The sequence below is a fragment of the Colobus angolensis genome, unplaced genomic scaffold, assembly GCF_000951035.1.
Source record: "Colobus angolensis palliatus isolate OR3802 unplaced genomic scaffold, Cang.pa_1.0 Scaffold24, whole genome shotgun sequence".
Taxonomy (NCBI): Eukaryota; Metazoa; Chordata; class Mammalia; order Primates; family Cercopithecidae; genus Colobus; species Colobus angolensis.
In genome coordinates, this window is record NW_012115599.1 from 11,789,095 (window position 1) to 11,810,928 (window position 21,834).

Genomic DNA, 21,834 nt, shown 5'->3' on the forward strand with positions numbered 1-21,834 from the left:
AAAAAAAAAACTGATTTTCTGGGGACACACAGGGTCTGAATTTAAACCCTGGCTCTACCACTGCCTCTTTGTGTGACTTCTCAGGAAGCACTTATCTCTGAGCCTCTGTTTCTTTATCTGTAAAAATGGAGTGATTGATAAAGAGCTCGTAGTCCAAGTGCTTCTTATATGCACATTAAGGCTTAATGGTCATTAAAAGTCATTATTTGTATCTCTAATCTCTGGAGGAAACTTAATTCAAGGGCATTAACACTGAATTCCTTTTGTTACTATAGTCTAGATTATCTTTTGGTTGGGTCCTGGGATTCCTCTTGTGGTGTTTTGTTTTTCAGTCAGATGAGTTGAGTGCCCTGGTTCCTTCTTTACGCAGGCTGACAACTTTCTGTGTAATATGGAAGTCAGGATAGGTGCTGCCAGAATATCTTGCCATGGGCTTTCACCTCTGCAAGATCATGTGCGCCACATGTATCTTGACTGAATCGCTTCATTTTAACCTGGGAGAGAGTGTAGAAATAATATTTTTCTTTAGTCTTCTTTCATCCCATCAATAATAGGACACTTGGTGCCTCTCCATTCAACCCCACACTCCCCACCCACCTTCCTCTGAGGCAGATTTTCTCATCCTCAGCACTGTTGACACTTTGGGCTTGCTAATTCGTGGTCATAGGGGGCTGTCTTGTGCATTGTAGAATATCCAGCACCAGTAGCACCCCCATAGTTGTGACAACCCATAATATTTCTGGACATTGCCAAAGGTTTCCTGGAGGGAAGAGGAGTTAAAATCACCCTGGTTGAGATCCACTGGTCTAAGGCAAATGCCAGATCATTTGTTGCATTTGCAACTGCTTAGCACAAGATTCCAAATATAACATGCTGTTGGTAAACATTGCTTAGCAAGGACTCACCTACCTACCTGGGTAGTTAAGGATTTTTTTTTTAATTTATCAGATGGCAGAAACAAGACAGTAGATATATACATCTAAGATCTCAAAGCAGAAAATTAGGCATCACTTCTTAAAATTGGTCATTGGTAATTATGTCCTTTTTTATGTCTTTGCGGAAGATACCCTTTGCCCAGCTCCTCATTCCTAGCAGCTCTCGCATCTCTCTTCCTCTTTCTGGCTCCAGCTTCCATTTGCTGTGTAACAGTGGAGGTGAGTGAGTAAGCATTTTTATTCCTGGAAAATTCAGGCAAAGGGTAAATAAAGTGGTGCAAGCAACAAAATTTGAGTGTTTCCACTCTAGTCCCTTTGCCCCAGAGAAAACTGGAGGTATTAGATAACTCGGTTTTGACATCTTTCAACCTGTACCCTGAAAGCTTGAGTTTACTAAGTTTTTTGTAATACCATTTCATATATTAAAGAACAGCTTGACTTGCAACAAATGGGAACAGAATATATTTCGGTGAACACTTGACTAATATGCTAGGCCTTGTTCTAAACACTGGGAAACAGTCCAACCAGACAGAGCTCTGCCGCAGCTCCCATTCTAGTAAATATCTGCTTCCAGAATACGTTTAATTTGCTGGAGATCTTACATGATCCCAAAAAAGCAAATTTGTATGTCCTCAGTTATTTTTTTCAGTAAGTTTTGGCTAAAAGGTATAGCATCCTACACTCTAACAGCTACAAGCCATAAGAATATGTCTCTAGAGGAGGTGTCAGAACTTACTAGGGCAGCTATTTTTGAGTGTATCATTATGTTATTTGTGCTTCTTCGTGTGCTTTTACAAAACTTAAATAGTGTGAAAACTTTTCTTTCCTGATGTGTGAGCCTTTCCCCTTCACTTACGTGACTGGAAGTGATACTACTAGAAGGTGACAGCACTTTAAAGTTAAAAGCTTATTAAAACATCCTTCCAACGAGTACCACTCTAACAATTACAGAGACTGTGTCTTCTCTGTCCTTTCTGCTGATAAAACTTAGGGGAAAATTCCTGGCAGCTAAATCATGGCCATTTTATAAAAACAAAAAACAAAACAAAAAAACACTAGATATAAAATCAAGTAGAGAAAAAGGCAGTGACATTTAAAATCCCATGAATCAAGCTGCCCCAAGGAGTACAGGTGTTGCATTACGTGTGAATGTGAAGGAAAAAAGAAAACTAAACTAGCCTGGTTTCTAAGAAAACTGTAGCAGTGAAGATACTTCACACTGTATCTTCTGGTCAACATCTGGTTTGTCTTCAAGGTCTCTGACACATGTAGCTTGCAAATGATAGCTCTGTTGATGCCTCAAAATACTGAAGGAAGTGCCTGGAAATACACCAATTCTTTTAAAGTTTTATTTTTTACTCTCCATTTCAGATATGGTTTTGGAGAGGCAGGGAAGCCTAAATTTGGCATTGAACCTAATGCTGAGCTTATATATGAAGTTACACTTAAGAGCTTCGAAAAGGTGAGAAAATACCAACTTCCTTAAAATCATAGTAGATTTCTTCTCCATCCACTTCCTATAAATCAGTATCTTATTTTAGTAGGTGGTATAGATAGATGGTGTTTATTCATTATCAAGTTTGTCTGTTGCCTCCAACACTACTGCTGAAGAATAGAACAACTGACATAGCACAGCTGATATACAACGAAGGAGCTCCGTGTTCTTATTTTGTTCCTATGTGTCAGCTTTTTTTTTTTTTTTAACTTTTTTGGGTAGAATCCAAGACTTGTTCCCTTATTTGTTCCTAGACTTGTTCTTTTTGTACTTTTTTTTTCCTGGGTTGAGGACAGAAAGGTTCACGATCTGCCAAGTGGCTCCTTGGGGGAGTGGGGTGCAGCTTTTCAGAGCTGAACGGATTGTACCCTTCACAGGAGTCACGAAGAGGCCTGCACTGTGGCTCCAAGTTGTTATCCCAACTGCAAGTCCTCGAAGGCCTCTAGGCTGTGTGACCAGGGATACAAGAAAGAAACCGGCTAACCCGAAGCCTTTTTTTTTTTCATACTTCTCCAAGTAGAGAAGAGAGAGAATTTGTCAATTGCCTTGGATTCCAGAAACAGTATGACTCCTTGAACATATTTCCATCTCAGCTTCACTCTGGAGGCTCCCAGCAGCAGCTGAACTGGACACACACAGCATATACCTGAGCTAGGTATGCTGTCGTCTTCGGCCACATGCCCCTGGCATTTCCAAAGCCCTGCCCTTTGTGGAGCTCCTCAAGGACTGCATTTGTGTTCCTTTTTCATTCCTGCACAGTGCTACCTCCACTTTCTGTACATTAAGGATTTTTTTGTTGTTTTTTTTCCTTTTTTTTTTCAAGACAGGGTCTCACTCTGTCACCCAGGCTAGAATACAGTGAGCACAATCATAGCTCACTCCAGCCTCGACTTCCTGGGCTCAAGCAATCCTCCGACCTCAGCCTCCCAAGTAGCTGGGACTACAGGCACACGCCACCACGCCCAGCTAATTTTGTTTATTTTTTGTAGACATGGGGTCTCACTGTGTTGCCCAGGCTGGTCTCAAACTCCTAGGCTCGAGCCATCCTCCTGCCTTGGCCTCCGAAAGTGCTGGGATTACAGGTGTGAGCCACTGTGCCTGGCCACATTAAGCACATTAATAGAAATGGAAACATGACCACTTATATTTTGTTAGATTCAGAAAGGAAATCATTGTCCTGTGGGCTTGTACCTTTGGGTTAAGAAAGTGAGGGGAGGCCTGCTTTGGGATTCACCCCCAACAGTGACATTCCTAATCATACCCCTTCCATTTCATGTTCCCCCAGACAGACATATGCTCTGGTTATGACCACTGATTATCATGTAACCTCTTCTGAAAACCTGCTAGCTCCGCACTGATGCCCCAATGCTGTCGTCATTGCATATTGTGTTTTTTTATTGTTAAAGAGAGAGAAGATAATCTTTAGCATGTGGTTATTTAGACCTCTGGCTTTACTATTTCCATTTTTATAAAGCAGCCTCTTGCCCCTTCCCTCTCATGGCCCAGTGGACATTGCTTATTTAGGAGCACTCTCCCAGTGACACTACAGCAAGCCTGTGCTCTGTCATCACTCCAAGAGTATATTCATGCACTGCTGCTTGGTATATTTGAAATCACATGAAGGTATGTGATGTTGTTCGGGGCAATGTGATTTAATCCTTTGCCTTGTTAAGAATAGACTAGGCCTGGCCAGGTGCTGTGGCTCACGCCTGTAAGCCCAGCACTTTGGGAGGCCGAGGTGGGTGGATCACCTGAGGTCAGGAGTTCGAGACTAGCCTGGCCAACATGGTGAAACCGCATCTATGCTAAAAATACAAAAATTAGCTGGACGTGGTGGCAGGTGCCTGTAATCCCAACTATTCGGGACGCTGAGGCAGGCGAATCGCTTGAACCCAGGAGGTGGAGGTTATTGTGAGCTGAGATCGTGCCACTGCACTCCAGCCTGGGAGACAGAGCAAGACTCTGTCTCCAAAAAAAAAAAAAAGAATATACTTATATTCCAGGCATGGTGGCTCACACCTATAATCCCAGCACTTTGGGAGGCCGAGGCAGGAATACTTGAGCCCAGGAGTTCAAAACCAGCTTGGCAACATAGTGAGACCCCCTCTCTACAAAAAAATTTAAAATTTTCCTATGTGTGGTAGCACGTTCCTGTAGTCCCAACTACTCAGGAGGCCAAGATAGGAGGATGGCTTGAGCCCAGGAGTTTGAGACCAGCCTGAGCAACATAGGCCCTGTCTCTACAAAAAAAAAAATTTTTGCTGGACATGGTGACACACGCCTGTGGTCTCAACTACTCGGGAGGCTGAGGCAGGAGGATTGATTGCTTGAGCCTGGGAAGTCGAGGCTATAGTGAGCCATGATCGTGCCACTGCACTGCAGCCTGGACGACAGAGCAAGATCGTGTCTCAGAAAAAGAAAAAATAAAAGAGTATACTTATATTCCATAAAGACTGAAGCCAACCTAAGGAATACAAAGAGACTTATTAACTAGGTGTTCTTTGTTTTTGTTTTTTTGGGTGCTAAAACCTGGAATTGAACCATAACTAGGTTTTTGAATAATTGAGCTACATTATTAGGAAGCAGAATTACATGAGTTACCAGCAAGACGAGTAACCCTTTCATTATTCACTTTTAAAAAGTAGAGGATAGTCGCTGGCACGGTGGCTCACGCCTGTAATCCCAGCACTTTAGGGGGCTGAGGTGGGCAGATCACCTGAGGTTGGGAGTTTGAGACCAGCCTGACCAACATGGAGAAACCTCGTCTCGACTAAAAATACAAAAGATTAGTGGGGCGTGGTGGCACATGCCTGTAATCCCAGCTACTCGGGAGGCTGAGGCAGGAGAATCGCTTGAACCTGGGAGGCGGAGGTTGCAGTAAGCAGAGATTGCACCACTACACTCCAGCCTGGGTGACAGAGCAAGACTCCATTTCAAAAATAATAATAATAATAATAATAATAATAATAATAAAAGTAGAGGATAACAGGGGCTGTGACACCAGGAGCACACACTCCTTATCTTTTGAATAGAGAGAATTTTAGTTACCCATTTAAACTTCATAATTTATATGCAGTAAATAGCACTGACCACACCCACTGTCACTTTTCCTAAAGGCTCCCAGATTGTTCTCTTGACTCTATGATCCTTCTAAATCCAGCTTTTAAATGGCAAGTGCAGTTATTTCTGGATTTGTATCTATAATGGCGGAAGTAATAATACACACAATACAAGCTAGCAGATGATAATGAAATCATTTATTTATGCCTCTAAAGTGATATTTTTGCATGAGCTTTAACTCCCAGTTATGTTTTGCTTGAAGTCCCCCAGTATACATCTGCACGTTGATATGATTTAGCAGTATTATTAGTATATCTGGTTGTTTTAGAGTGACGAGACAACCTGACCCAGAATTTTGAAAATTCTGTATGAATATACAAACTACAACTTGACTACAGTCATGTTCCCATTTTAGAGTTGAAAAACTGAGGCTTGAGAGAAACAGCCTAGTGGAGAGGCTTGCAAGAGGGAGGAGATAAGGCATGACCTTAACTTTGTGCCTTCACCTTGTATTTCTAAAGATTCACTTTGTAGCAGTGCTTACCAGAGTGTGTTCCTTGCTGTGTTTTTGCGGCTCCTCCCTCTTGAGCAACATTGTTCAAGCTGCAGCTTGGTCATAATGGAAAGTGAGTTCTTAAAACAGTGTAAAGAAGCACTGACCTAGCAATAAATTGGCACTGACACAATTTCAACAGCCAGAGTGTTTTCAGTTTGGAGTATCTTCTAGAATTAGCTGCTCTTTGTTCTAATAGGGCTCAACTGATGCTTTTCTCTCTGTTCATCTAACAATTGTCACAAATTTACACACAGGCCAAAGAATCCTGGGAGATGGATACCAAAGAAAAATTGGAGCAGGCTGCCATTGTCAAAGAGAAGGGAACCGTATACTTCAAGGTGTGTAAGTCCCTGTACAATCCTTTCCATCTCAAAGAATTTACTCAAGTGTCAGTGAATTGTGCTGATATTCCCTACTCTGAATTTTATCAACACTCCGCTTGGTAAGAATAAACTGGAATTTTTACAAATCTGTCATTTTCAATATGAAAAATGGTGAGAAAAGAATAATGTGGAAAAAAAAAAAAGTACACATTCCTCTTTTACACATTCTGCTCTAGATTGTAACCTTCCACACAGGCAGACCAGTCTGGCATCCCCACCCACCACAGTCTCACTCACTCCTAAAGCATCTTGCTTGGTACATACTTGGCACTCAACAAGTGTTTTTGGAATGAAAAAAGAATGAATAGAATAATTATTAACAAAGAATGGAATTCATAGGGGTAAGTTTCTCATCATTTTTCTTCCTTTTTTTTTTTCGTATGAGAGACAGGGTCTCCTTTTCTTTCCCAGGCTGGTCTCAAACTTCTAGCCTCAAGCAGTCCTCCCGCCTCAGCTTCCCAAAGTGCTGAGATTACAGCGTGAGCCACTGCACCCAGCCCATCTTCCTTTATACTGTCTTGATGAAGTCACTAGAGCATATGACAAAGGGAAAGAGAACATATACAGATTTCAAAAAGAACTGCCAGGAGAGTATTGACTGCTTCTCACGGCCAAGATGATTCCTGCACACTTGCTTTTGTGAGGAATCTCCAGATATTCCTGAATGATACTCATCGTAGATTGCTTCTCAGAAACCCTTCTTGGAGCATCTGGAGTGTGATATTTTCTCACTTAGATCTTAAACCTCTAGATGTAAGAAGAAAAGAAACTGCACTTCATTCTGTTGTAATCAGTGTTCTACCCATTGCTTCCCCACCCCAAATATATGCCTTCTCCATGTCAAGCAGAAAGGGCTTAGTAATGAGAATTAGAGGGAGAATGGGAGTTTTGTCAAAGTTTCTTTCGTTTTCTGCCACTGCAGTACATGTAGTGTTTTTCAGCAGTATAAAGCAGTGAGGGTGGCCAGGCGTGGTGGCTCAAGCCTGTAATCCCAGCACTTTGGGAGGCCGAGACGGGCGGATCACGAGGTCAGGAGATCAAGACCATCCTGGCTAACCCAGTGAAACCCCATCTCTACTAAAAAATACAAAAAAAAAAAACTAGCCGGGCTAGGTGGCGGGTGCCTATAGTCCCAGCTACTTGGGAGGCTGAGGCAGGAGAATGGCGTAAACCCGGGAGGTGGAGCTTGCAGTGAGCTGAGATCCGGCCACTGCACTCCAGCCTGGGCGACAGAGCGAGACTCCATCTCAAAAAAAAAAAAAAAAAAAAGCAGTGAGGCATAAGAGTACTTTAACAAGTCTTTATGGGGCATCTGCTATAAGCCATGCTATTATTAAGTTACAACCTTGTCAGGAGGGAGGGGTGGCAATGTTAATCCAAATGAAACAACTAGAGAATTATGTAAGAATATATAATCAGCCCAAAATTAATACAGCCAGAGGGCACCATGTGTTTTCAGAATTTGAGCCAAGACAATATTGGGTCGTGAAATCAGTTTTGTGGAAGTGTATTGCAATATAAGGATCAGTTTTGTTGCATAAAACTTTACGTGTGTATGAGTAAGTACTGGATTGCACATTTCTTACTGTAGGTCATATTCAAACAAATTTAAAATCATGGGTTTAGATAACATTTATATATTTATACTTATTTTATCATTATTTACTATGTGTACTAAACTCTTTTACGGATCACCAGAAAGCATTGGGGTATGATAGAATAAGCTCAGAATTGGGGAAAATGGGCTTTATTTTAAAGTCGTTTAAGGTCCAAAGAGGTTATATTTTCAAGTGAAAAATAGGGGAATTAGATGTTCCTCACGTTTCCTTCCAGCCTGAATTTCTGTGAGTTTCTAAACTCTCAAGAACAAGGGGGTTTTTTTGTTTTGTTTTGTTTTTAATTTTTTATTTTTTTTTTTTGAGACAGGGTCTTGCTCTGTCCCACAGGCTGGAGTGCAGTGGCACGATATCGGCTTGCTGCAAATTCCATCTCCCAGGTTCACGCCATTCTTCCGCCTCAGCCTCCCAAGTAGCTGGGACTACAGGCGCCTGCCACCATGCCCGGCTAATTTTTTGTATTTTTAGTAGAGACGGGGTTTCACCGTGTTGGCCAGGATGGTCTCCATCTCCTGACCTCATGATCTGCCCACCTCGGCCTCCCAAAGCGCTGGGATTACAGGTGTGAGCCACCACACCTGGCCTGTTTTTAATTCTAATTGAGGTATATTGGCTACTTCTAAACTATTCAAGTAAGATTCCAAATGGGTTGTTTGTATATCCAAATACATAATACACTAGAGTGAAAAATGTTTCTACAGAATTTCTTAAGATCATGGGTCCTTAACGGTATTTTCTATATTTCTGAAGTCTGTAAAAATCCTGAACTGTATTTTATATATTTCTTAATACTTCTAAATAGAATATTAACAGTTTGGGAAGACTTGAGGCTTTTGGCCTTTGAGTAGAATCATATCGATTCAGTGTAGTAAAACAGCTCAGCTATTCAGAGGCTCTAATTGGTTGCTATGATACAGAATTTTGGAGAACATTATTGGTAATGAAATAATGTGATGAAGCCATGTGTCATATAGCTGTGTTCTGAATATGTACAGAGAGATGGCCAGAATTAGTAATCAGTAGCGGAAAGCAATGAGTAAGTGTCTGTACAGTTACTTAACTTTGTTGCTTATTAGCATCACAACTGCAAGAGTGATACTATTATGAACCTTCTTAAAATTACCAATCTTTGGATAAAAATCTGGATCAGCAGTCACACATACGGAACAAATTATTTTTAGCATGGAATTTGATAGGCAAAATCTTTCAAAACATTAGTCCATTGGGGAAAAATTAATGAAAGGTTCAAAACCACTGACCTAAGATTTTTCTCCCAGAATGTCTCTGAACATTTTGTACCACTAAAAACTTCCCTGGAGGCACCTTTATAATTATAGGTAAAATATCCCAGCAGTAGTCCTAGCTTTAGCTGTAAAACTTCAAAATGGTTAGTAGATAGTTTCCTGTACATATTCCCTTCCCAACTTTCAGGGAAGGTTTCCATCTGCCATACTGCCCTCCCGGGCCCTGTGTTTCCAGGGTGTCTGACTTGGCATGGTATGCATTTGCACAGAGTCCAGATGTGTAGGTGAGAGCAGAGATGGGCTGAACTAAAAGTCTGTATTTCCTGCCATCTGCATATTGGAATTCTGTTTCCATTGATCTGTTGGTTTGGTTTATACCTAAATGGGTAAAGTCTCTCTCCTGAGTAGGGTTGAATTGTACTCAGCTTTTAAGTGGGAATCATTTTGCCATTGAAGATGTAAAATCCTCATTTCAGCCTCTGACTACCAAAGAGAAGAAAAATAGAGAACTCTTTATTTGGTTCTGAAAATAATTATTAAGTACAGGTAACAGCATAATATTAAGCCAGGCATTGTGCAAGCCAATTAAACAGACACAATTTTTGCCCTCATAGCTGACAGTGTTCTGCAGGACAGGAGCATTAACTCACACCTGGTCGGTGTTTTTTTTTTTTTTTTTTCTGACTTGGCAGCAGAGTGGCAAGAAGGCTAAGGACACTGAAATGATGTGGGATTCTTGCGCCCCCTTGTGCTTCTCCTGGAAAGAGAGCATTTCTAAAACAAACTAATTGAGGAGAATCGTTCAACCTCTGAACTCTTCAGATAAATCGGGCTTTGCTATATTTTCACCACCCTTGCTGTTCCAAGATACCAGTAGTGTGATTTAGAAACAAGTCATTTATGACTCTAGAATTTGAGGTTTTAAAAAATTCCTAAGAGGAGTCCACCCTCTTTTATCTCTTAGTGCAGAATTTTTCAACCTCGGTACTGTCAACATTTGGAGTAGGATAATTCTCGGTTGTGTGGGGCTGTCTTGTGCATTGTAGAATATTTAGCAGCATTCCTGGCCTCTGCCCATTAGATGCCAGTAGCATCCTACCCAGTTACGACAACTAAAAATGCCTCCAGACCTGCCAGGTGTTCCCTGGGGGGGCAAAATCACCCCCTAGTTGAGAACTACTTTAGTGCCTCAGAAGCAGGGAGTACAAGACCGACTTTTTGCTCATTGGAAGTTCAAGTCTAAATAAAGTTACATGATATATATGCAAGAGCTTTCAAAAAATTTAAATGCCCTATAAATGTAGAGGAACTATTAAGAAGTCTAATACCTCTTTTTTTGTGTTTTGTTTTACCATAGTCGTCTACCATTCTGATTATTCAGAACTTACTGAAATGATAAGATCTAGGTTTTTTTTCCTCCCTGGCTCTTCTTTTCTTTCCCTACACAATATATTAGGAGATAATCAGAGAAGTTAATAGGTACATTACAGTTGGAGGAAGAGAGAGGATGAAGAAATGAGGCATGACAGGGGAAATGCCTGTCCTTCCCATCTCATCTCAATGAAACAGCACCTTTCATTCCCACCCACACGTTTTTGCTCCCAATGATAGCAAAAGGTTTTGTTGTTGGTATTGTTTCTAGAGAGAGACAGGGTCTTACTCTATCACCCAGGCTGGAGTGCAGTGGCACAAGCATAGCTAACTGCAGCTTCGAACTCCTGGACTCAAGAGATCCTCCTGCCTCAGCTTCCCAAAGTGCTGGGACTACAGGCGTGAGCCACCACACCACTGTAGAAAAAGTTTTGTTTCCAAACTTACATTCCTTTGATTTCAGTATTTACTCAACAAACCTTTATTAAAGACCTCTTGGTGCTAAACCCTGAATATTCCAAAAGGGAGAGGAGAATGCTGCCTGTCCTCAAAGACCAGCGAGAGAATAGGCAGTGACAGAAAGAAAATTTCGACCTGAAACTGGTGAGGACTTTATTCTTATTTTTTTGTAGCGTCCAAAAAAGGAGGGGTAGGCCTAAGGCTGTGACAAAATGTAAGTATTGTCTTAGTCAGCTTGGGCTGCCACAGCAAGATACCTACACTGGGTGGCTTCAACAACAGGAATTTACTTCTGGAGACTGTAAGTCCAAGATCAAGTTGTTAGCAGGGTCAGTGTCTGGGGAGGGCCTCTCCTCTGGTTCCTTGTAGCTCCCTTCTTGCTGTGACCTCACGTGGCCTTTCCAAGTGAACGTGAGTGGAGAGAGGGCAGAGGGCAGCAAGCACCGTTTCTTCTTGTAAAGGCTCTAATCCCATCATGAGGCCCCACCCTCATGACCACATCTAACCTAATTCCCTCCCCAAACGCTCCATCTGCAAATGTCACATTGGGGGTGAGGGCTTCAACATAGGAATTTGGGATGGGGGACACAATTCATTCCATAGCAAATCTAATTTCCTCAAGAATTTCAGCATTTATAATAAAATGCCCTGGTTTCATGTTCTTATAAATAACCTGTATCACACATTTCTGAGGCAGAGAGGGTGACAGACTTTGATTTTAGTGACAGACTTTGATTTTAGTGCCAGTCTCCCCTCTCCTAAGCGAGTGACTTGGGAAGAAGGATGTTCGAGGGATGTAGCCTGGCCCTCATTCACACCCAGGCCCTCCAGCTGGAACAGGTCTGCCCCATCTTCATCACCAGAAAATCTACACTGGGGCTTCCTTTCTACAGGCAGAGCTCGTTTCCTTTTTTTTTTTTTTTTTTTTGAGACAGTGTCCTTGCTGTGTCACCCAGGCTGGAGTGCAGCGGTGTGATCTCGGCTCGCTGCAACCTCCGCCTCCCAGGTTCAAGCAATTCTCCTGCCTCAGCCTCCTGAGTAGCTGGGACTGCAGGCGCCTGCCAACACGCCTAGCTAACTTTTTTGTATTTTTAGTGGAGATGGGGTTTCACCATGTTAGCCAGGATGGTCTCGATCTCCTGACCTCGTGATCCACCTGCCTCGGCCTCCCAAAGTGCTGGGATTACAGGCGCGAGCCACCACGCCCGGCCCAGAGCTCGTTTCTTATGTCACCTGCTTGGAGTCCTGTGTCACAGGCGCATCCTCTTACACCTGCTCTATGGTTTCTCTTACTCAGAGTCCTTGGGGGAGAGTTGGAGTATTTGTGGGGAGAGACAACTCGGCAGTGAGATGTACACGCTGCTTTGACGGTGGTAAATCCTAGTAACATGGTCTTAACACTGTTGGTCAGGCATTGAATTTAATGTCCTAACAGGTCTGGCTGCTCCTCTGCCATCTGGCAAGATGTGTCCTCTGTGGTTTTGAGCTTATCACCTCCTCAAAGGAGAATCCCCACTTGCACTCTTATTTCTATTTGTGTGTTTACCAGCGATCCCCCAGTTCTTTCATTCATCTTAAATCTCAGTGAACACATTGTCTCAGCCCTAGAGGGGTTTGGTTTTGTTTTGTTTTTGAGAAGGAGTCTCGCTCTGTCAACCAGGCTGGAGTGCAAGTGGCATGATCTCGGCTCACTGCAACCTCTGCCTCCTGGGTTCAAGCGATTCTCGTGCCTCAGCCTCCTAAGTAGCTGGGATTACAGGCATGTGCCACCACACCTGGCTCATTTTTGTATTTTTAGTAGAGAAGAGGTTTCACCATGTTGGCCAGGGTGGTCTCGAACTCCTGGCCTCAAGTGATCCGCCCGCCTTGGCCTCCCAAAGTGCTGGGATTACAGGTGTGAGACACCGCGCCCGGCCCCCAGAGTTTCTTACATGAGCATGCATATATATATATGTCTATATAATTTATTGATGTGATTGTTAAAATTGTTAGAATTCTAATTCTAATCAGGTAAGAACAAAAATATGAGTAGGAGAAAGATTTTTCTCACATAGCTGAAAGACCTTTCTGATGTATATTGTTTTGTAGTTGTGATTTATGTTGTATGCTACTATCCAACTATTCGTATTCCCATTGCCTATAGATCAGGGGTCAGCAAAGTACAGTTTGCTGGCCAAATCTGGTCTCTGCCTGTTTTTGTAAGTACAGTTTAACTGAAACACAGCTGCACCTGTTGATTTACATACTGTCTAGAGCAACTTTTGCACTACGAATGACAAGAGTTTAGTTGTTGCAACAGAGACTGGTTCAAATAAGATTGGCTGTGTTCCTTGGAACTAGCACTTGCCAGAATGTAGTATTTGCTGTGAAGTGCTAAAGAGAAAAGTAACTTCCTCTTCATTTTTTTAGTAGCATGGTCTAAAACTGCTCACAGTCCTTTTGGAAGACTAAAGAATAGGCCAGGAGCAGTGGCTCATGCCTGTAATCCCAGCACTTTGGGAGGCCAAGGCAGGCGGATCATGAGGTCAGGAGTTCAAGAGCAGCTTGGCCAACATAGTGAAATCCTGTCTCTACTAAAAATATGAAAAACTTAGCTGGGTGTGGTGGCGGCCACCTGTAGTCCCAGCTACTTAGGAGGCTGAAGCAGGAGAATTGCTTGAACCCGGGAGGCGGAGGTTGCAGTGAGCTGAGATCACGCCATTGCACTCCAGCCCTGGAGACAGTGCGAGACTCTGTCTCAAAAAAAAAAAAAAAAGACTAAAGAATATTGGCATCAAAGAACGTAGCCCAGAAGCCTTGCTGTACTACACCAAAGGGTAGTACAACCGTAGTACTCTGGCTGTACTACGCCAAAGGGACGAATGGAAATGCTGGAGAGAAGCACTAGACAGTGCTCAGGCACTGCCCCAAACCAGCTCACAGGCCACGGAGGCCTCCAAGGGAGTGGGAAAGGTACCTGGAGAGCCACCTCCAGAAGGAAAGAAAGAAACCAGCTGTACCAGGGTTTGCTGGAGGGGTTGCTTCACTTTGAGGATTTGCTTTGCTTTTGTACGCCCTCAAGAGCCGAGTACAAGTAATGACACTTTTTTCTCCTAGGGAGGCAAATACATGCAGGCGGTGATTCAATATGGGAAGATAGTATCCTGGTTAGAGATGGAATATGGTTTATCAGAAAAGGAATCAAAAGCTTCTGAATCATTTCTGCTTGCTGCCTTTCTGAACCTGGCCATGTGCTACCTGAAGCTTAGAGAATACACCAAAGCCGTCGAATGCTGTGACAAGGTAACGCTGTGTCTCCTGTGAGATGGACTTGAGATATTCCAGATCTTTTCTCCATCTCTTTTGCTTCCTCTCAGCCAAAGATTGAAGGATTTTTCATTTTGCTTTGTTTATTTGAATGTTTGGGATTATTTGTTTCTCAGTATGAATTGGGAAATTCAGCAAGATTTTTATTATAGGCAGACTTATGATACCTAGACTGTCTGTCATAATGCATTCTGAAGAAAAGTTTTGATTAAAATTAAATAATTTTTATCCATGACCTTCCTTATAACTGTAGTATGTATATCAGAGTAGATGTATAACTTCTCAGGTTCAGTTTAGTAAGAGCAGATTTAACTTAAGCTTTTCTGGACTTTAACAGACTGCAACTGTTCATATAAAGCATATATGTAGGTCAATTTTTATTATAATCATTTATTCACTGATATACATAAATAATTTGAAAGGTCCACAGAGCATCAGCAGCCCTTTCATTTTTACATTTGTCTTCTTAATACTTTCTTTGGCCTTTGAGTGCTTACACACAGTAATAACAATGGTTTATCATCTGTATTGTTATGTATCATTCATGATATATTTATACACCAGCTGATACTATTTTAGGTATCTGGTCTCAGAGTGAACAGTGTATATGATACCGTGGGTAAAAGTAAAAACTAATCATTGGATGTATCTTAAAGGTAGACATAAAAGGATAAGAAAAACAAGGCAACTATTTTGTGCATTCTTTGTGAGATTATTTTTGAATTTTGTGGATCAGTGTTTCCTATCGCATCCTGTCTCCCAAGACCGGTTATTAATTTTATACAGATTTTTTCATTTTTTTTATACACAGTGGAGAGAGAGAGAGTGTGTGTTGTTTCTGTTTTAGAGACAAGGTGTTGCTATTTTGCCCAGGCTGGTGTGCAGTGGCTGTTCATAGGCATGAACATAATGCACTACAGCCTCAAACTCTCAGGCCCAAGCTGTCCTTCCACCTCAGCCTCCTGAGTAGCTGGGACTACAAGTGCATGCCACCACACCCTGCTAATTTTTAAGTTTATTTTTGTAGAGATGGGGGTCTTCCAAAGAGCTGGGATTAAAGTTGTGAGGTACCACACCCAGCACAGCCTTGACTACATTATTTGTCTGTTTTCTATTGACAGAAGTAGTCATATAGCATCACTGTTAACCCTATTTTTGGCAATAGGAAGCCTGTTCTCCTTTATTTTCTTTTTTTTTTTTCTTTTGGAGATGGAGTCTTTCTCTGTTACCCAGGCTGGAGTGCAATGGTGCAATCTTGGCTTACTGCAACCTCCACCTCCCGAGTTCAAGCGATTCTCCTGCCTCAGCCACCCAAGTAGCTGGGACCACAGGTGCCCACCACCATGCCTGGCTAATTTTTGTATTTTTAGTAGAGACAGGGTTTCACCATGTTGGCCCGGCAGGTCTCGAACTCCTGACCTCAGGTGATTTGCCGCCTCAGCTTCCCAAAGTGCTGGGATTACAGGCGTGAGTCACTGCACCCCAGCAATTTTCTTTTAACTTTGTTGATTATATCATTCTCTTTAAAGAAGGTTTTAATGTTTATGTAGTCAAATTTATCTTCTCCTTTCTAGTTAGAAAAGACTTCCCCACACCAAGATTATAAAAATAACTGAGGCCAGGCACAGTGGTTTACACCTGTGACCTGTAACCCCCGGACTTTCGGAGGCTGAGGCGAGAGGATTGCCTGAGCCCAGGAGGTAGAGGCTGCAGTGAGCTGCAATTGAGGCACTGCCCTCCAGCCTGGGCAACAGAGTGAGACTCTGCCTCAAAAAAATAATAATTAGATTTTAAATATTTTAAAATAAAAAACAATAGAAACATTTTATGGTTTTTTATATGTAAATATGATTGATCTAGAATTTATTTTTATGCTTACAATATGAGGTTAGAACTTTTTTTTTTTTTTTTTGGAGACAGGGTCTTACTCTGTCACTCAGGCTGGAGTGCAGTGGCATGATCTCAGCCCACTCCAACCTCTGCCTCCCTGGTTCAAGCAATTCTGCCTTGGCCTCCCAACTAGCTGGGATTACAGTCATGTGCCACCATGCCTGGCTAATTTTTGTATTTTCAGCAGAGACAAGATTTCGCCATGTTGGCCAGGCTGGTCTTGAACTCCTTACCTCAGGTGATCCACCTGCTTCAGCCTCCCAAAGTGCTACTTGCACTCAGCCTTAACTCTTATTTCCTATGTGGATAGCTGCTGTCCTGGCCCCATTTATTTATTTATTTATTTTTTTGAGACGGAGTCTTGCTCTGCCGCCCAGGCTGGAGTGCAGTGGCCGGATCTCAGCTCACTGCAAGCTCCACCTCCCAGGTTTACGCCATTCTCCTGCCTCAGCCTCCCGAGTAGCTGGGACTACAGGCGCCCGCCTCGTCGCCCGGCTAGTTTTTTTTTGTATTTTTTAGTAGAGACGGGGTTTCACCGTGTTAGCCAGGATGGTCTCAATCTCCTGACCTCGTGATCCACCCGTCTCAGCCTCCCAAAGTGCTGGGATTACAGGCTTGAGCCACCGCGCCCGGCCTACCCCGTTTATTTTAAAGTTAACTCTCCACTGATTCACATTACCACCCTTGTCATTTTCAAACGTTTTTATATGCAGACACGTGACTGTTTCTGAATGATTCGTTCTGTTTCACTGAGCTGTTTGTCCACATACTAGTAACCACACTGTCTTAATTTCAGTAGTTTTAAAGTTTGTCTTTTTCTCTGGTAGGACAAGTGCCTCTTAGTTTTTTCTTTTTTCCCATTTTTTTTTTTTCAGCCATTCTTGGGGACTTACTTGTTCCAATGAGCTTTAAAATGAACTTCTCAAGAGCCCCCTCTCAAATCTCCTTGGTATCTTTCTAGAAATTGCATTAAATGCAGAAAATAATTTGGGTAGTAAATTTTGATCAGTAGTATATAATTATCTTGAGCCCCATTTTTTAAATACACTTTTTCCATCTCCTTTGGCAAGAGAACTTTGGTAAGCTGTTTGCTGAATTTATTAAAATTCATCCTTTCTAAAATATAAACCATCTATTCCTAGGCCCTTGGACTGGACAGTGCCAATGAGAAAGGCTTGTATAGGAGGGGTGAAGCCCAGCTGCTCATGAACGAGTTTGAGTCAGCCAAGGGTGACTTTGAGAAAGTGCTGGAAGTAAACCCCCAGAATAAGGCTGCAAGACTGCAGATCTCCATGTGCCAGAAAAAGGCCAAGGAGCACAACGAGCGGGACCGCAGGATATACGCCAACATGTTCAAGAAGTTTGCAGAGCAGGATGCCAAGGTGTGTGCAGAGCCCGCTGACTGCAGGTGGATCAAGAGCCTGCCGTGCCCCTTTGATTTTAGGGGACAGGAACAGTTAAACAACCCAAGAGGCTCAAGAGTAGGAAAAACGATTTCCAATCTGATCTGAGGCTGAGGATGCTTTGGATCCAAAGATTGAGTAGGGCAGTTCTAGTCACAAAGGCACACGTCGTGAGAGATGAGAAAAGTAAATTCCCTTCAGATGTATTAGATTGGTTCAAAAGTAATTGTGGATTTTACCATTACTTTTTTTTTTTTCTTCTTCTTTGAGACGGAGTCTCGCTCTGTCACCCAGGCTGGAGTGCAGTGGCCGGATCTCAGCTCACTGCAAGCTCCGCCTCCCGGGTTTACGCCATTCTCCGGCCTCAGCCTCCAGAGTAGCTGGGGCTACAGGCGCCCGCCACCTTGCCCGGCTCGTTTTTTGTATTTTTTTTAGTAGAGACAGGGTTTCACCGTGTTAGCTAGGATGGTCTCGATCTCCTGACCTCGTGATCCGCCCGTCTCGGCCTCCCAAAGTGCTGGGATTACAGACTTGAGCCACCGCGCCCAGCCTTTACCATTACTTTCAATGGTAAAAACAGCAATTTTGCACCAACTCCCCACCCCCAAGTTAGAGTCTCACTCTGTCACCCAGACTGGAGTGCAGTGGTGCTATCATGGCTCACTGCAGCCTTGACTTCCCTGGTTCAAGTGATCCTCCCACCTCAGCCTCCTGAGTAGCTGGGACAAGCACACCACCACACCCGGCTAATTTTTTTAAATTTTTTGTAAAGATAGGGTTTCACTTTGTTGCCCAGGCTGGTCTCGAACCCCTGGCTTCAAGGGATCCTCCTACTTTGGTCTCCCAAAGTGCTGGGATTATAGACATGAGCCACCATGCCTGGCCCTTTTGTCATTTTTGAAAAATTGTAAACCCATCAGGATTTTTTTTTTTTTTTCAAGTAATACTTCCTCATTAAGACTTCTGATTTTCCTAGGAAATGGGATGTTATAGGAGCCCCACCATCACGCCTGTTATCTTGAGGGTTGGCAGCCAGGCTGGCAAGTGTGGCAGGAGAGGTCTGTCTGGAGAGAGGGCAGCCTCCCTACAGCATAGTTGGCACTCTGGTCCCGTCCCCAGTCTCCAGGAATGCCCAGACTTCATTATCTCACAGCTGTCCTATGTATCAACCAAAGAAAGGTGAAGCTCCCACTCTAACTATTGGTAGCACAGCACTGACCTACCCAGCTAGATAACCTAGAGAAAATCGTTGCAATACCCTTGTGTTTGGGACCTGATACACAGTCCGGAGGAGCCAGGAATTATTTCACTCTTTTTTCTCTGACCTTCTTGATTGCTTATTTCTTCCTTAGGAAGAGGCCAGTAAAGCGATGGGCAAGAAGACTTCAGAAGGGGTCACTAATGAAAAAGGAACAGACAGTCCAGCAGTGGAAGAAGAGAAACCTGAGGGCCACGTATGACGCCACGCCAAGGAGGGAAGAGTCCCGATGAACTCGGCCCCCTCCTCAATGGGCTTTCCCCCAACTCAGGACTGAACAGTGTTTAATGTAAAGTTTGTTATAGTCTATGTGATTCTGGAAGCAAATGGCAAAACCAGTAGCTTCCCAAGAACAGCCCCCCTGCTGCTGCCCGGAGGGTTCACTGAGGGGTGGCATGGGACCACTCCAGGTGGAACAAACAGAAATGACTGTGGTGTGGAGGGAGTGTGAGCCAGCAGCTTAAGTCCAGCTCATTTCAGTTTCTATCAACCTTCAGTATCCAATTCAGGGTCCCTTGAGATCATCCTAACAATGTGGGGCTGTTAGGTTTTACTTTTGAACTTTAATAGCACTGCAGAAACCTTTAAAAAAATGCGTCATGAATTTCTTCTTTCCTACAGTTGGGTGTAGGGTAGGGGAAGGAGGATGAGCTTGTTTTTTTTAAATGACTGAAGTGCTATAAATGTCATCTGTTGCATTTTTAACCAACAGAACCCACAGTAGAGGGGTCTCATGTCTCCCCAGTTCCACAGCAGTGTCACAGACGTGAAAGCCAGAACCTCAGAGGCCACTTGCTTGCTGACTTAGCCACATCCCAAAGTCCCCCCCTCAGCCAGCCTCCTTGTGAGAGTGGGTTTCTACCGCACGCAGCCTGTCCCTGGGGGAGTAATTCTGTCATTCCTAAAACACCTTCAGCAATGATAATGGGCAGATGAGAGTTTCTGGATTACCTTTTCCTATTTTCGATGAAGTTCTGAGATACTGAAATATGAAAAGAGCAGTCAGAATTGTGCTTTTTCTCCCTCCTCTATTCCTTTAGGAAATCATATTCAATACACAGTACTTCCTCCCAGCATTGCTACTGTTTCAGCTGCTTCTTTCATTCTAATCCTTGCTATTAAGAATTTAAGACTTGTTCTTACAATATTTTTGACCTGGAGTGGATCTATTTACATAGCCATTTAGGATCCATGCAGCTTTTTTTGTCTTTTTAAGATTATTGGCTCATAAGCATATGTATACTGGTTTATGGGATTTTATTTACACTCCTCTATCATGCAAAAAAAGTTGACTTTTTAGTACTAAGCTTAATTTTTAAGAAACAAAATCTATAGGGTTGACAAATAAGTAGTTGCTCTTCTATGGTAGGGGTTTCACCTGCAGGTTTGACACGCAGTTGCTTGCTTTTCCTGCCCTGTCAAGCTTCTCTGTTCTGGCGTGCGTTGTGAAAGAGCTGAAGACAGCTTCCCATGCCGGGACCCAGCCAGCAGCCTCAAACTCCAGTACTTGAGCTGAGCATTGAACTAGGGCAAGTCTTAAAATAAATGTGTACATGTAGTTGAATTTCAGTCCTTACGGGTAAACAGATTGAGCATGGCTCTCTATTCCGTCAGCCTAAGAAACACTCATGGGAATGCATTTGGCAACCCAAGGAACCATTTGCTTAAACCTGGAACATCTCACTTTTTTAAATCCTAAAAAACACTGGCAGTTATATTTTAAATTAGTTTTTATTTTTATGGTGGTTTTATCAAAAGACTTTTATTATTAGATTAGGACCCCCTTAAAACCTAAAAATCAAGTTATTACCTTTTATAATACTTTTCTTCTCCATGGAATTAATGGAATCAATTTGTGAGTTTTTTCCTTTAATGATAACTAAAATCCCTCTAATTTCTCATTTAGGCTTTTGTCTTTTTTATGAAATATTTCTTTTAAAAGCCCCAGTCTCACCTATGAAATACGAAGCGCAAACGCTGATTTTGCTTACTCGTTAAACTGTTTGGAAAGCTCTGTAGAGTATGGTTCCAGTAAGGCCAAGATTGAAATTTGATACTAAAAAGGCCACCTCGCTTTTTGCAGATAACAAACAAGAAAGCTATTCCAAGACTCAGATGATGCCAGCTGTCTCTCACGTGTGTATTATGGTTCACCGGGGGAACTGGCGAGAGTGTGTGTGGGGAGGGAAAGGGTGTGTGAGTGGTTCTGAGCAAATAACTACAGGGTGCCCATTACCACTCAAGAAGACACTTCACGTATTCTGGTATCAAATTCAGTCATCTTAAGCAATTTGTGTAGAAGTCCACAGGCATCTTTCAACCTTTTAGGCTGCATATGGATTGCCAAGTCAGCATATGATGAATTAAAGACTTTTTTTTTTTTAAATCATTTAGATGCACTTTTTTGTGTGTTCTTTAAATAAATCCAAAAAAACAAATGTGACTTCCCATTGTTTTTGGTTTTGCCTAAGTTGTTTTCAGGGAAAGCTATATTGGTTAAAAAACCATGGTGGGGGCCAACTTGAAGAAATTAGACATCAGAGAGGTCAGGCTCGGTGGCTCATGCTTGTAATCCCAGCACTTTGGGAAGCCGAGGCAGGTGCATCACCTGAGGTCAGGAGTTCAAGACCAGCCTAGCCAATGTGGTAAAACCCCATCTCTACTAAAAATACAAAAATTAGCCAGGTCTGGTGGTGCACACCTGCAATCCCAGCTACTTGGGAGGCTGAGGCAGGAGAATTACTTGAACCTGGTAAGTAATTCTTACCAGGAGGTGGAAGTTGCAGTCAGCTGAGATTGTGCCACTGCACTCTGGCCTGGGTGACAGAGTGAGACTCGGTCTTATTCAGAAAATTGGC

At 42.8% G+C, this 21,834-nt stretch overlaps 1 protein-coding gene across 2 annotated transcripts in view; it reads left to right on the forward strand.

The window, feature by feature from the left end:
• FKBP5 (FK506 binding protein 5) overlaps positions 1-21,419 on the forward strand; it is a 165,625-nt gene extending 144,206 nt beyond the window's left edge. For both annotated transcript variants that reach the window (XM_011945378.1, XM_011945379.1), the window contains exons 8-12: positions 2,307-2,397; positions 6,301-6,384; positions 14,216-14,401; positions 17,458-17,697; positions 19,071-21,419. In XM_011945378.1, coding sequence (XP_011800768.1) covers positions 2,307-2,397; positions 6,301-6,384; positions 14,216-14,401; positions 17,458-17,697; positions 19,071-19,178 — 709 coding nt within the window. In that variant the 3' untranslated portion in view covers positions 19,179-21,419. The remainder of the gene's footprint in view (positions 1-2,306; positions 2,398-6,300; positions 6,385-14,215; positions 14,402-17,457; positions 17,698-19,070) is intronic.
• The last annotated feature ends 415 nt before the right edge of the window (positions 21,420-21,834 follow it).